Source organism: Colossoma macropomum, unplaced genomic scaffold (assembly GCF_904425465.1).
Source record: "Colossoma macropomum unplaced genomic scaffold, Colossoma_macropomum, whole genome shotgun sequence".
NCBI classification, from domain to species: domain Eukaryota; kingdom Metazoa; phylum Chordata; class Actinopteri; order Characiformes; family Serrasalmidae; genus Colossoma; species Colossoma macropomum.
In genome coordinates, this window is record NW_023494803.1 from 22,648,293 (window position 1) to 22,661,765 (window position 13,473).

A 13,473-nucleotide genomic window follows, 5' to 3' on the forward strand; every position below is an offset into this window, starting at 1 on the left:
GCAGCAACTCAGCCTTAATTTTTGCATGCTGAAAGCTTTTCTAAAAGGGCAACGTTTTGATTGTGATGCTTTAATACAGACACGGTAAACAAAACTATATTTTTCTTGCCAGTTCACATGTAAGTTACTTGTTATTGCATCTGTCATCTTACAAACTGAAATGTGAAGTCTCTGTTGTTGTGGCATATCTCAGTTTTACAAAAAACATGATCCTACATGATGTTAGGATAGTCACATTAGGCAAGTGTCACATCCCACTCAAATATCCCACTCACCCAGCCTTCGTACTTCCACTGGCAAAGCTGTCATTTCACCTACGGATGTCTCTGATGAACAGTCCAATGTGAAACAAGAATGTAATATCACATATCGCAAACGCTACATTTCAGTGATAATAACAGAATTTTTTTTTTTTGCAGTGTTTATGTTCTCTGGGACAATTAGACTGAGGCTTGGAGTTTAAGTCTGTACTGAAGCACTCCAGGAGTGGAGCCACACCTCAAAAAACAAACTAAAACTACATATACCATATGTCATGGCTATAATGTAACGGCATGTCTCGATAAATCTACTCATAAACAGTGTTAATGTTTATTTTGACCCAATGCACTTTTTTCAAAGGTTCTTTAGTAAAGGAAATGGTTCTATATAGGACCATATCCATGTTTAACGGTTCTTTGCATGGTGAATGGCTCTTCAGATTGATGGAGGATGTGTCGTATATGGTTCTATATAGATCCATCTCTGAAAAACATCAAATTTTTGGTTAGCAATTCAGCAGGAAGAAATACTGAAACTGACATTGTGTGGTAACTCAAAATACAATCAGCAGCATTATTCCATGAATTGCAGTGGAAACATTTTTACAGGCACTAGTTTGCTGCAGCACAAAAGGTTTAGTTGATTGGCAAATGTCTCACCCCCCAGTTGAAATGGGGATTTTGATTGGTTTTGCTGCTGTGTGACTACCTGTCTGTTCATGCCTATCCACCTTAATTTAATCACAGGACCACTTTGTTTCAAGATTATAAACTTGTTCAACTCAACATGGAGCTGCGCAGACTGATTGCCACCTGGCTCGTTACAGTGTGTGCTGGTTACTATTTTGTCTGATTTGTGTCAGCACCACCGGACATGCATTCTTATCTCACAGGAACGAGGCAGTTGCAGTTTGCAAAGCCAGGCGTCATAGCTGCTCACCATCTTACTGAGCGAGCTGAGAGACAGCTTGATGACGACGGAGCTTAACCCTCATTGGCTAGATGATGTGGACACAAACTGTCCTGAATACAGTATGTAGCCTATTAAAATATATAGTGTTTGTGGTCATTATTTTCATGTGATATTCAAATTCATATTTTTCAAATAAATGTTACATCTGATATATGAATGTGCTGCTGGCTCAGGTGGGGTGCTATCAGTAAAACCATCGAGTTTGACAGCTCTCTCCTCAACTTCTCAGCCAACTGCAGTTGGCTACTCTTGCTGACCACCAAGGCCAGGTGCAGTTCATCTCGAACAAGTCCAACAGCTGAAATATCCGGCTAGGGAACAGAATTGCCATTCATTACCATTTTGAGTGAACTCAAAGAAAGTGCACTTACTTTTTAAGTTATCTTTTTGTCCCATCTTTGAAGCATTTCTGGGACAACGTACACAGTTGTCACTAGAGTCAAACGATGATGAAATTACAGCAAGAACAGCAATGCTGCATGCATAAAAAGCACAGATCTTCAGCAGACAGTAAAGGTGGCTTTATAATGACTCCTTGAAATAGCCCAGTTGTTAGTGTTGAAATCTGTGCCCATAAATTGTAAGCAGATGGCGAACTGCCAGTTGAACATCACCGGGCACAGCTGACTTGCTTTAACTAGTTATTTACAACTTTATATTCTCTTTATAAATGCATATGTTCTGCCCTCTCTCGAGCAGGCAGCAGAAAGGTAACTGGCTAACAGGCTAATGTACAGTAATAAAGGACACGCTTCAAAACGTTGAAGAAAGAGTTACTTAAAAACTGAGGCAAAGTAAAAATGTTGCCTACATGCCTGTTATAAGCTTAAAATGTGGTAACGATCGCCTGCCCCTGTGTTTTCGGTCATTATGATGGAGTCAACATCCACAATAAAGAATGTATTACTTCAATTTCTGTTGCAAGCTTCAAATGTCTGGAGAGCTTCTGTAAAATGTAAATTTAGCTTGGTGAAAATCCCTTTAGGGCACTAGCTGTTAGTGGTGGCAAACAAAAGCTACTTGCAAAGTGAGTTTCTGCATTAAACATTGCCGTGTCATGACAAACATGGCTGGCACATTTCCATGTAAGGTAAATGTCCTGTTACTGGACAGTGAGGATGGTACTGTTTTTAACTGAGACAGATTCCCATTGCAGTTTCATCAACAGGCCAGTCACCTGTTGACTAAAGCCTTGTCCATATGTATTCAGATACTGTTTTTAAAAAATAGTTTTTTCACTCTATTTAAAAACAAATCTCCATCTACACCAGCAGCGTTTCAAAAATCTCTACGTCCACATGAAAACTCAAAAACGACTCACATGAGCAGCCCAGTAGGAGGAGATAATTTCCCATAAAATTTTACATCATACACCTCAAGAAGAACATTGTGAGCATGAGCACTGCGCAAATTACAGAGTGTCACAAAGCTTAAGTACAGTTGTTCTAACAATGTGATGGCGCTGTGTTACAAATACAGTAGACGTTGACCTGCAGGCAATCAGACTTCTGTAATTCAGTATCTTGCACCGATTCAAGGTCTGACTTTTGCTGGAAAATCAAAGCTTTAAAAAGCAAACAAAAAACAGCAAATGCAGTGCATTCTGATGCCTCTATACTACGGTTTAATGAAACAGTAAAGCCAAATTCATTTCTAAACATGATTATAACTTCCAAATCATCACCAAATTTCTGAGTCCACAGAAACAACCCAGTTGGCAGTCATATTTCAGACAGAGTTATGCATAATTAATAAATAAAAAAAGCTACAAACAAGTGCAAGTTACCGAGAGGATGTTAACGTTTACAAAAAGCTGTGTTTTGCCCATTCAAGTGCTTCAATTTTGGTATGATTTCAACTGTTTATCCTTTTGGTTTTAGCTTAGTGTTCAAAGCAGAGGCAGTTTCCAGCCTCTAGGTATTCCAACCAGACTGAGCTAATATCTTTGCAGACTCCCAATAAAAATACCAATATGCTCCCATTTCATCAGAAATTTGTCAAAAAACCGACATACACATATTAATTTATTAACATGCACAGTAAAAAGCTACAGCCCATGATTCAGTCCACTTAAGCACATCTTCAACCAATGTTATGCTGTATTTTTCTTTCATTGTATACCTGCTAGGATAGTTAGCTTCCCTGTTTCTCATTTAGTGTTTGTCCTATGTTTGGGCTTTGCTCATTTTGGCTTCTATTAGTGAAAAAAAATTACTATGAAAACAACCCACCATCCGATGATGAAATTAATGCTTGTATGTTTTTGTCTGGTGGTGGGGTATTGTATATTGTGGTCTGACCTCAACCAGACTGTAAAAGTCAGGCATGAGGAGCTCCATGGTACTTACGCAGGGTGTGCCAGGTCCTGCGGTCTCTCAGCTGCCTCGGGGAACACAGGGTGGGGAGGCTCTCCTATGGGCACGCAACCCAGAGACTTGCTGATGGCATGGCTCAGTTTCTTGGCTGGGGACTTCTGTGAAAGGCACAGAAACAAAGACAACGCTAGACGTACTGAAGTGGACGGAATACCAATCACGCTCCTTAAGCCCCCGGTAAAAAAAAGCTATAGCACTTAATAAAGACAAAGAAGCATTCATGTTTGAATCAGTTATACAGTCAAGTTTGATTAATCTAGATACAGATTTAGCCTGTTCTCAGACTAAATTAATTTGTTATTGGAAAGCCCTTTTGGTCTACAGTTAGGGTTAATCTGTGTCTAAGAGACCAGGCCATGCACTTACAAAGTTTTAGAGTTTTTTGAGACACTTTGGTGATGATAAAAAAGGTTGTTCGATTCAGCAAAACACTGAACTGGCATGACCTTGTTCAGTGCTCTGGGGTTGAAAACAATCATCTTTGTGGTGGCACTTGGGTGAGAGAGAGTGGGAGAGGGAGAGAGAGAGAGAGAGAGTGAGAGAGATAAAGAGAGAGAGAAAATCTCTCAGAATTGGATTTAGGAAGTGCTGCAAATTCTTTCCTGGGCTTCAATTTCCAGCACAGCGACTGAGCTTGGGGCCAATGGGGGAGATTTGAAAATGTAATCAATATAACCCACTTGCCGAGCAACGTAAAAACCCCATGAAATCCCGCATCAGAGGAGAATGACATTCTGCAGAGAAGTGCAACTCTGGAGCTCAATTACTACTCTGTGCCAGGCAGGCAAATGGGCCACAGCAGGAGCCAATAAAATACATTCTCTACAGTTCGTCTCATTAATGGCACGTTGAAGTGGGACCTTCTCTAGGTATGCATGTGTGTGTGCTCTGTACCCATGAGGAGTGCTCCTTCATCTGATGCTGGTTGCTATGGGGACCGCTGGCATGGCCACGCCAGAAGCAATTCTGGCAAAGCTGGTAGCCGTGGCACTGCTGGCACCGGTAGCGAAAACCCATCATGCTCTCACTCCGGCAGTACGAGCACTCCACCGGATGGAAGACTGGAGCAAAGTGTAGAGAGACATTTCATTAGGTTGTGTTCACACGTAGCCCTTTCGCCTGGAGTGTTTTTTGTGCTGATGTGAAAAGCGACCCACATGATGCGAACACTGCAATCATAACAATGGAGTACAATCTGATGAACCAGCTAGGAAGGAGCCAATCAGATTCAGATTACTTTTATGTCACCTCGTGAGATTTGCAAAACCGATGCTCAGAAAACCATATAAGGCAAGTAGCCCCCACTGGTCTGGAAGAGTGATTCATATAAATTATATATTTTTGTTAAAAATAGGAATCAGGTGACAAAAATTACAAACTGTCATTTTATATTTTGTGATGGTAACACTGTAGTATTACGAAATATCATTTGTGCATTTATTGTTTATTATTGTTTATCATGATAATAAATCACATTGCACATCACAATATACTTTTCTGAATATATTTACTTCTCTCTTTATTGAGGATTTCATCAGCATTGACCAAACGCATGTTTCGTTACAAAGACAGCATAATTGGTCTTGTTTAAATGGATTTAGTGCAGTGCAGTGCAGTGAACCCCGAACAAAAATCCCTGTATTCTTAGGTTATGTTAGTTTATATTATTTTTAAAAAGACACAGAGAATGCTCTGTAAAGGCAGATCACTTGGAGTTATTTCCCTCAACAGACAGTTTATGTGGCTAATGGAAAGGCTTCCAAACACCATTTTAATTTCCATTTACTGGTTTTCACTGTAGAAATCACAAAGCATTCCCCTTTTGAAAGAATCGGTTTTCATTATATGAAAACTCTGTATCAGTCTGAATATGAAAACCCAGTATCAGATTGAAAGGAAAATCGATGGTATCACCCATCGCTATTGCCATGCACTGTTCTGGAAAAGCTTAATGGTGGTATGCTGTTTTGGACGGAGCTGAATGAAACTTCCTCTCCATGATTTCTCTGGTTTGGTCAGATCTCATAATCATGCAGATCTACATGCTAGTCATTTCTGTCGATATATTTACTGAGGCCATGGGCTACAGATTAGGCCAAAATGTTGAATATAATGGATATAATGAATACAACGGTTGATAAACAAACGGGGCATAATTGCGTTTTTCAGTTAAAAAGAATATATATACTAGACTGCTTTTGGTCACCACCTTGGCCTACAGGTCTGCACACACTTTCCAAGCAGGTTCCAAACACAACCTGTATTTTAGTGATGTCAAAGTTGCCAACAGTTGCCGAGGGAAGCGATTCAGCTTGCTTTGATGAAAATACGCCATTAGCATGGCTGCTGTAGGTTCTGCACACATATGATGAAAACACAGAAATACTCCACTCTAAAACGAGCACATATAGATCATTACTATGTTCAAATTAAGTAAAAGTTCAGATTTTTTTCTTACTATTTTGTAACAGTTGCAGTTAAACAATCCTGAAATCAGCACCCCCACTTCCTGGAAGCTGAAGCAGAGCTGGGCAATAAGTCAATATTTACCATTATCATGATAAATTACATCACACTATGTCTCAATTTTCTAAACACACTGAAATGTTGAACACAACTGGGTTCACAGATTTTGATAGCATTTTTAAAATGTGGCACTAGGGGAGCACAGGGAACAACCTAACACAGGGCACAATTTATGTTGTTTTTTATGTTGTTATACAAGGTCAAGCAGCATGTGCTTCTAGCCACATTACCACATTTCCTAGCCACAATCTACTAGGAAAATTCTAAAAGGTCCATCAGTGTTTTAAGGAGATCTGTGAAAAAGCGTGTTTTCAGGGCATGTAAGTAATTTTTTGGGTACTAAGCTGCCTGTATAATTCACAAAATCCAACCTTATATTACTTTTATCACCATCTTGTTGCCTACAACGTAGCAATGTTTTGAAGCCTATGACGTAATCAGAAACATTGAAGCTCACAGCAAGTGCTAGCGAGGCTTAAGTACAGCCTCCGTACTGCGGGGTTAGTTGTTATATGGTGTTACATCTAATCTATGTTTAGTAAACAAAGACAAATAAAGTAAATTTTGTTTTTTATTCCATATGTTTACACAGATTTTAAAATGAAAGTGAGAAAACATCTGAAAACAGGGATTTTCTTCTATTGTATTAGTATCTTTCAGATATTAGTATTTTGGTTTTAAATAAGTAAATTAATGAAACTGCTATTAAGAGTTGGTAAAGCTGTAGCTATTCAGAAACAATGTTCAATGTTTTACTGATGTGTGATGTTTTTTATTTGCTGTCTTGCACTGGAATGCAAAAATAAATTTGAGGTTGATTGACACACAGTCTCATGTCAGTTTTCATATATAATTTCTTGTGTGTGTATCTATTAATTGACCTGCCTGTCTGTCTCATAGATTTAGAATATATAATGCAACATGGTTGTAAAATATATTTGTTCCTCACAACATTGAAATATACTGAATTAACTTTGTGTGAAGTAATTCATCAGTGTTAAACTAACCCTCTGTCTGCTACAATTAACCCACCCATGGGGTAACTTCCTGTCATTTTCAGTGGAATTCTACATGAACGGTAGGTGTTAGAAATAAAGTTCGAGTGTTGGTTTGTTGCAGAGATGTTATGTGTTGCTTGTATAAAAATCTGATTATTTCAACTGAAATACTTTTTAAATTATTTTACAAAAAGGGGTAGGTTGTGCCCCTCTCTCCCCTACTTTGTCTGTTCTAAATTATCAGATGTCTGAAAAAATAAATATACTAACACATCGTGTACCGTAAAAACAACCTGAAGTATCACAATATTACATTTTGCCACATCGCCCAGCTCTAAGCTGAAGTTACAGGACATCGCACAGTTTGTCACGGAATTTGGCTGAGAGTCATGGGCTTATCCCTGACACCGCTAGATGCCATAAACTCACAACACCAACATTTTTGCGCGTTTTCGGCAGGTTTAAGACCTCGGTAAGAACCTCTCTATGCTGGGCCGTATGTTCAGAAGCAGCAGGCGGTTGGTAAACAGACCGGCGTGGTGCGGTGCTCTCAGCACGTACCGTTCTCTACGTTGGCCAGTCGGTGCATGAGAGGTAGCCAAACGAGGCACTGTGGGGGTGGGTCTGCCATCATCACATCCAGGAAGGTGTTCAGCAATATCTTCTTCTGGCAAAGGACAGGTAAGAGACGCTCAGCCAAAATGAAGTGGGCTGAACTGCTGACTATAAGCCAACTTGTTATGCATGGAACGTACACTCACCTGCTGAGGGAAACACGTCCTCACTGAGTGCTCCGTGTAGCCGAACGAAGGGCCCTCAAACACAGCCGTGGGGAGCTTCAGCACCTCCCTCAGAAACTGGTCAAACTTAGCGAACACCATCGTCCCACTGGAGTCCGATATCTGAGAGAAAATGTCTGAGAGGAGGGGAGAACTATACGTGAAAGAATGTGCAAACTCATACAAAACACTCATGTAACGTTTAGATTCGGGGAATTTAGCAAACGTGGGTTGACAGCATTAATGTGAAACAGCACCGTCATGTGTTCAATTTATGTAACTACACGAGGCGCCACTGTAAATGCAATGCTGAGACATGTATAAATGAAAAATAAAATAATGTTTCTTTTTTCTTTTATGTATTTTTTTGTTTGTTTGTTCAGAAAAATAATTTTATTGCGCTTACTTTTTGGTTTTGGGTAGGGTATGTAATTCAATTAGGTGGAGTGTAATATTTTGCCTTGCTAAGAATGGTTAGATTCTTGAAAAAACACAAGAGGGCAGCAAAGTGCCACTTACAGGCTTTACATCCCACAGAGAATCCCAAATGATGGATTTCATACACTTGTATTGAACAGTTCCAGTTCCATAATGAATTTTAAATGATGTTACTTTGAAAAATGAAAATTTATTACATATGCTGAAGGGCAGGTAAATACATACTACTGCCATAAAGCAGAAAGTGGTGCTAAAAGTAGCATCTGCTTGAAGGTGTAAAATGGCCTGTCCAGGTTAAAACACATAAACATTGATGTACATATAAAAACACATTACTTACATCGTAATTTGTCAACTATCTTCCCACCACACATGGTCGCCAGCATTGACTTCACAGAAAAAACTGTGAGTTTCCCATGACCCTCACTGCAACACAAACACATGCATTAGAGACTACTGACAGTCGTCATGGAGCTTGTTACATTTGGGGTCACTTAAGCCTAGTCTTGAATCACCGTGAGTGGAGAATCTCAGTTAACAAAGTAATCTAGTCTAGAACTAGGCTTGATCTGCTTCTGTAAGATCGATCCACAGACTTTGTGAAAGGTGTGAAAATAGGCAAGCTGATTTGGCACGTTCTCCAGTGTTAGTAGAATAATAGACTGCCTGAAGTGGAGACAGTGTGAGTGCAGTCTGAGAGAGCTGCACTGAATACTGATTAGTGTAAAAGAAGTGCCTCCAAAGATTCTACAATAGTCAAACTGCTCCTTTAAACAAGTATCCTTAGTATTTAGATTAGAGGGCACAACCGTAGCACTGAAGGGCCGCAATCCAACACTTCTGTGACTTTCTTGCTGTAATACATTTACTAATCCTGTTAATTAATGAATGAGGTGAATATTCAGTTAATTACCAGGATTAGTAGGTGTGTTTTGAGCAGGAACATGTACATAAACTGTGCTGGGCACCAGTCCTTTAGGACCCTCCAGCACCTCTGACTTAGACAGGGCATGGGCCAACAGCTATACACTGAATTATAAAGATTTATGAAAGGCTAAGGAAAGTACTAGTAATATATTACATTCTTCGTCTTCTTTCTTTTCTTCTCATTCCTTTTATTTGTATTATAGGCTTGTTCATGATATTATACTTATCACAGCAGCTCTGAGAAATTGTTACAGATTGTTCTGCACGTATTGTGAAACCTTCATTCATGTAAAATTTACTCACAAGACATTTCCTTAGATTTACTATAGAATGACACATTTGAGGATAACTAATTATAAGAATAAGACATAATTAAAATCTTTTGTGTTTAGCTTTGTCTTCTGTTATCCCCCTTGTTTTGTTTCCCTTGTGATATTCTTGTGTTTCATTACTGGCTTCATTTTTTCCTGTTCTTGACCTCTATGAAGTATCCTTGAGCTTTGGAAAGGTGCTATATAAATAAAATGTATTATTATTATTATTAGTAGTAGTAGTAATAATAATAATAATAATAATAATAATCTGCAGTGTCTGTTTTAATGGATAGCAATTGATGTCCCAGCATTTTTAAAGAGCCACTTCTCACCTGTCATAGGTGGCCACCATAAAGTTGAGCAGCAGGCCAATAGACTGCTCCACGTTAATCTGGTGAGTGGTGGGCAGGCGCTTGTTCAGCTGGTAGAAGATGGAGGAGAGGATGGTCTCAAGTCGTGACACGTTGATCTCAGCATTGTGGTCCAGCGTACTGAGCCCGTTGTCACGGAACGCCTCAATCATGTTCCACACGTCCACCAGGTGAACTGAGAGAGGGAAGGACGGAGACAGAGTGGAGAGAGTGTTCAGAGGTAAGAGTAAAGATCTCACATTTTAGTCTGTATCACATTTTAAACTAAATTTAAGGTAATTAAACTTAGGGTCATTTATAAAACTCACACAGGCAAAATCTTGAGAGGAACAAAAAGGAAAGAGTGTATAGAGGTATGACTTACGATTGCATCTTTTCTGAACAAATCGTAGCTTGCACGCCGTCCTATACGTTGACAGCCGGATTACATCAAAGTTTTGTGCTCCTGGTGATCATTAATGCATTATTTAGCAGTTATTCATGTAGGTGGTTCCAAATAAACATACACCACTTCAAAATCAAACATTTCAATTGGCATTTCAGCCATTTAATAACGGTAGTCCCACTCTTGGCACTTGGTCAGTATATTCCTCTTTTTTGCCTAAAGGACATTTAAGGAGATTTATGATGTCATTTGGGCTGTGGCAGTAAGGTGAAGAGGAGCTAGCCTAGCTTCAGCCTCACTGTGCGTGTGGTCATGTGCAAACAAAGCGCTGTACAGTGTGTTAACTCACTCATCTCCATAAAGAGCTGCCTCTTCTCCACTGTGGCCTTGCTGCTCTTGCTGCCCTCCTCAATCATTCTGAACAGCACAAAAACACAAATGTTCACTACCGCATCATCAGTGCACACGAAGGTTACCATTATTATTATTATTATTATTATTATTATTGTTATTAATAATAATAATAATAATAATACATTTATTCATATAGCACTTTTCATTTTAGTTATGAAATAACTAAACAACAAAGTGATTTACACAGAAATATAAGTAAAACACTGGAAAGATAAAAACTAGTGTCTAAATGTAAAATAAAAAACAGCATAATTACAGACCACAGACAAAAATGAGCCACAGTACTCTAGCCTACATGCTAGCCTAAATATATATTTTTTCATCTGGACCCATCAAGTTTACATTCCTTAAATTCTCTGGAATCTATTTCAGACACATCTATTTCAGAGTTTCAGAGCTGTGTAAAAAAGATCCTCCATCAACTGAGCACTGAGTGATCTTTGCAGTAAGCCTGCCTCAGGGCACAATAGATATAATACATAATATACTATTTAATGGCACAGTAGTTGTTAGCATGTTGAAGGAGGTTAAATAGCACACTTTCCGAGTAAATCCTCATTAAGAGAACAGTGACAGTGGAGTACAAATGTACTGCACTACTTTCTGATAATTATCAAACTTATGTTTCTGTGAAGGAAGAACAGTATACAACAAAGGATGTACACAGCAAGTTCCATAAAAACCCATAACACAGTAAAAAAAATGACTGCTCTCTTAATGTAAAGGCACAACCTGTTTAGTGAGATGCACATAACACTACTGCTGTATTCTACCTGCATGCGTTAGTAAAAAGCTTCATCCAGCATATGAGGCCTTAAGCAAACTTTTGGCACTTTGTCTTCAGTTCAAAAGGATGATTTAAATAAAAAATACTCACCTGTCAGTTGGGCTGGTTCTCAGCTAAAGGGAAGCAAAATTGGGACGTTCCTGCGAAAGGAAAAAAAAATTAGACCCAGAAAGGTAGAAGAAAAGCATGCATGTCTGCCTCTTATTAGTAATGCAGCGGTAGCAAGGCCTTCATTAAGGTCAGCTTTGCTGATTTTCTGGTCACAACAAAAGAGCACTCGGGTTCTCATCGAGTGTGTAAATGATGATTCCATCTGCCATTAGTTTGTGCAAAAGCAGCATCCTGTGGGCTAATGATACAAAGGCTGCTAAAAGGGCTCTTTATGATGATAGGCAGGAAGCACACTGTAGACCTTCAGTGAGTGGGAAAAGCCAGGAGTCATTGACAGGCATCAGAAACGGCTTTCTCAAAGCCTTCCTGCTTTTTGGTTTTTTTTTAGTAATAATGACATTGTTATTACACTGTTACTATTATGATTATTATTATTATTATTATTATTATTGTTGTTGTTTAAGGGGAATTCCACCAAATTTTCAAAATTTCTGCATGATTTAATAATTTAGATGGCAGTGCGACATGAAATGGTTCACTGTAGAGAAACTTACTGACTCAGATTTCATAGTGGTGGCAAGAGGAACCAGGGGCAGCAGTGTCTCAAATGCATATATAGCCAGTTAATTTCCTATCCAAGACCACCAGTAAACCTATATGTGTCTTCTGAGTTTTGATATGTAATGTTGATAGTGGTAAAGAAGTGATAAACCTGAAAAAAATAAGATTTTTTGCCTTAAAACTTGCTGTACATACTACTGCACCATGAATGGACTTAAAACACACACATTTTAGGCCAAAAGCAAGTCTTCAACTTGTCGTAAAACAATGTCTTGGACATCAGGCAGCATATTAAAAACCATTTTGTGTAATAACCTTCTGTGAGGCAGCTTGCAGAGGCAGACGTCCAGTTCCTGCAGCCACCACTGTGAGCAATTCTGACTTGCCTATGTTTCTCCAGAATGGGGAATTTTACATCAAACCACTCTGAATGAGCTTATTTACATCTCCATTTAATTATGCAGAAAATTTGAAACACCAGTGGAATTCCCTTTAAATATTATTGATTATTGATAATTATAATAATAACATCTGCAACATTATGATTATCTGCCTCGTCTACAGTGTTGATATCACCATCACTGCTGTTATTATTACACTGTTAGTGTCTTGGCTAGAATCCTCATTAGCTCGCCTCTGTTCAGTGCGTTTTACTACGGCTGTGGTCGTGAGCGCGCAGAGCCACTCCACTCTCCTCTTCCCAGCGAATGGAAAACTGTCTCCCAGCATTATGTCATACGCTGATCTTCGGCTGAGCGTGAATCACAACCCGAGATCATTACACCATGACCGCTGCTGGAGCCCCTAATCACTCCCTGCGCCCTGAGCGCCGAGCGCTAATCTGCTTTTATTTTTTCCCGGAGCTGAAGGCAGCGCAGGGCTGCCTGCGGTCAGCAGGCCTGGAGAGAGAGACGAGGCTGAAGTCGGCTTCCTATTCGCCAGCTTCTTGTTCGAATCTCCCCGTTCCACCTTAAATGGTGCAGCAGTTACAATCTGGCGCCTCTGGATGTGTGAATGTAACTGCTGCACCATTTAAGGTGGAACGGGGAGATTCGTGAGAGAGAGAGAGAGAGGGAGAGAGAGAGAGCCGCACCTCTCCGCTCCGTAACAGCAGCAGCACTAGCGTCGAACAGCAGCGGACAGGACCCTCCACATGCCCCGCAAATAACGCATCCCCGCACGAGCCACCGCAGAAACCGACCGAGCGTATACGTCATTTGCGGCCATGATGCACATTAACCCCCCACCCCCCAC

At 39.7% G+C, this 13,473-nt stretch overlaps 1 protein-coding gene across 1 annotated transcript in view; it reads right to left on the reverse strand.

The window, feature by feature from the left end:
• The window catches only part of dtnbb (dystrobrevin, beta b), a 41,146-nt gene extending 30,384 nt beyond the window's left edge, over positions 1-10,762 (reverse strand). Inside the window, exons 1-8 of the mRNA XM_036592562.1 lie at positions 10,696-10,762; positions 10,326-10,406; positions 9,923-10,136; positions 8,690-8,775; positions 7,894-8,048; positions 7,694-7,799; positions 4,503-4,669; positions 3,582-3,706 (exon numbers count right to left, since the gene is read on the reverse strand). Coding sequence (XP_036448455.1) covers positions 3,582-3,706; positions 4,503-4,669; positions 7,694-7,799; positions 7,894-8,048; positions 8,690-8,775; positions 9,923-10,136; positions 10,326-10,406; positions 10,696-10,762 — 1,001 coding nt within the window. The remainder of the gene's footprint in view (positions 1-3,581; positions 3,707-4,502; positions 4,670-7,693; positions 7,800-7,893; positions 8,049-8,689; positions 8,776-9,922; positions 10,137-10,325; positions 10,407-10,695) is intronic.
• Between the last annotated feature and the right edge of the window lie 2,711 nt (positions 10,763-13,473).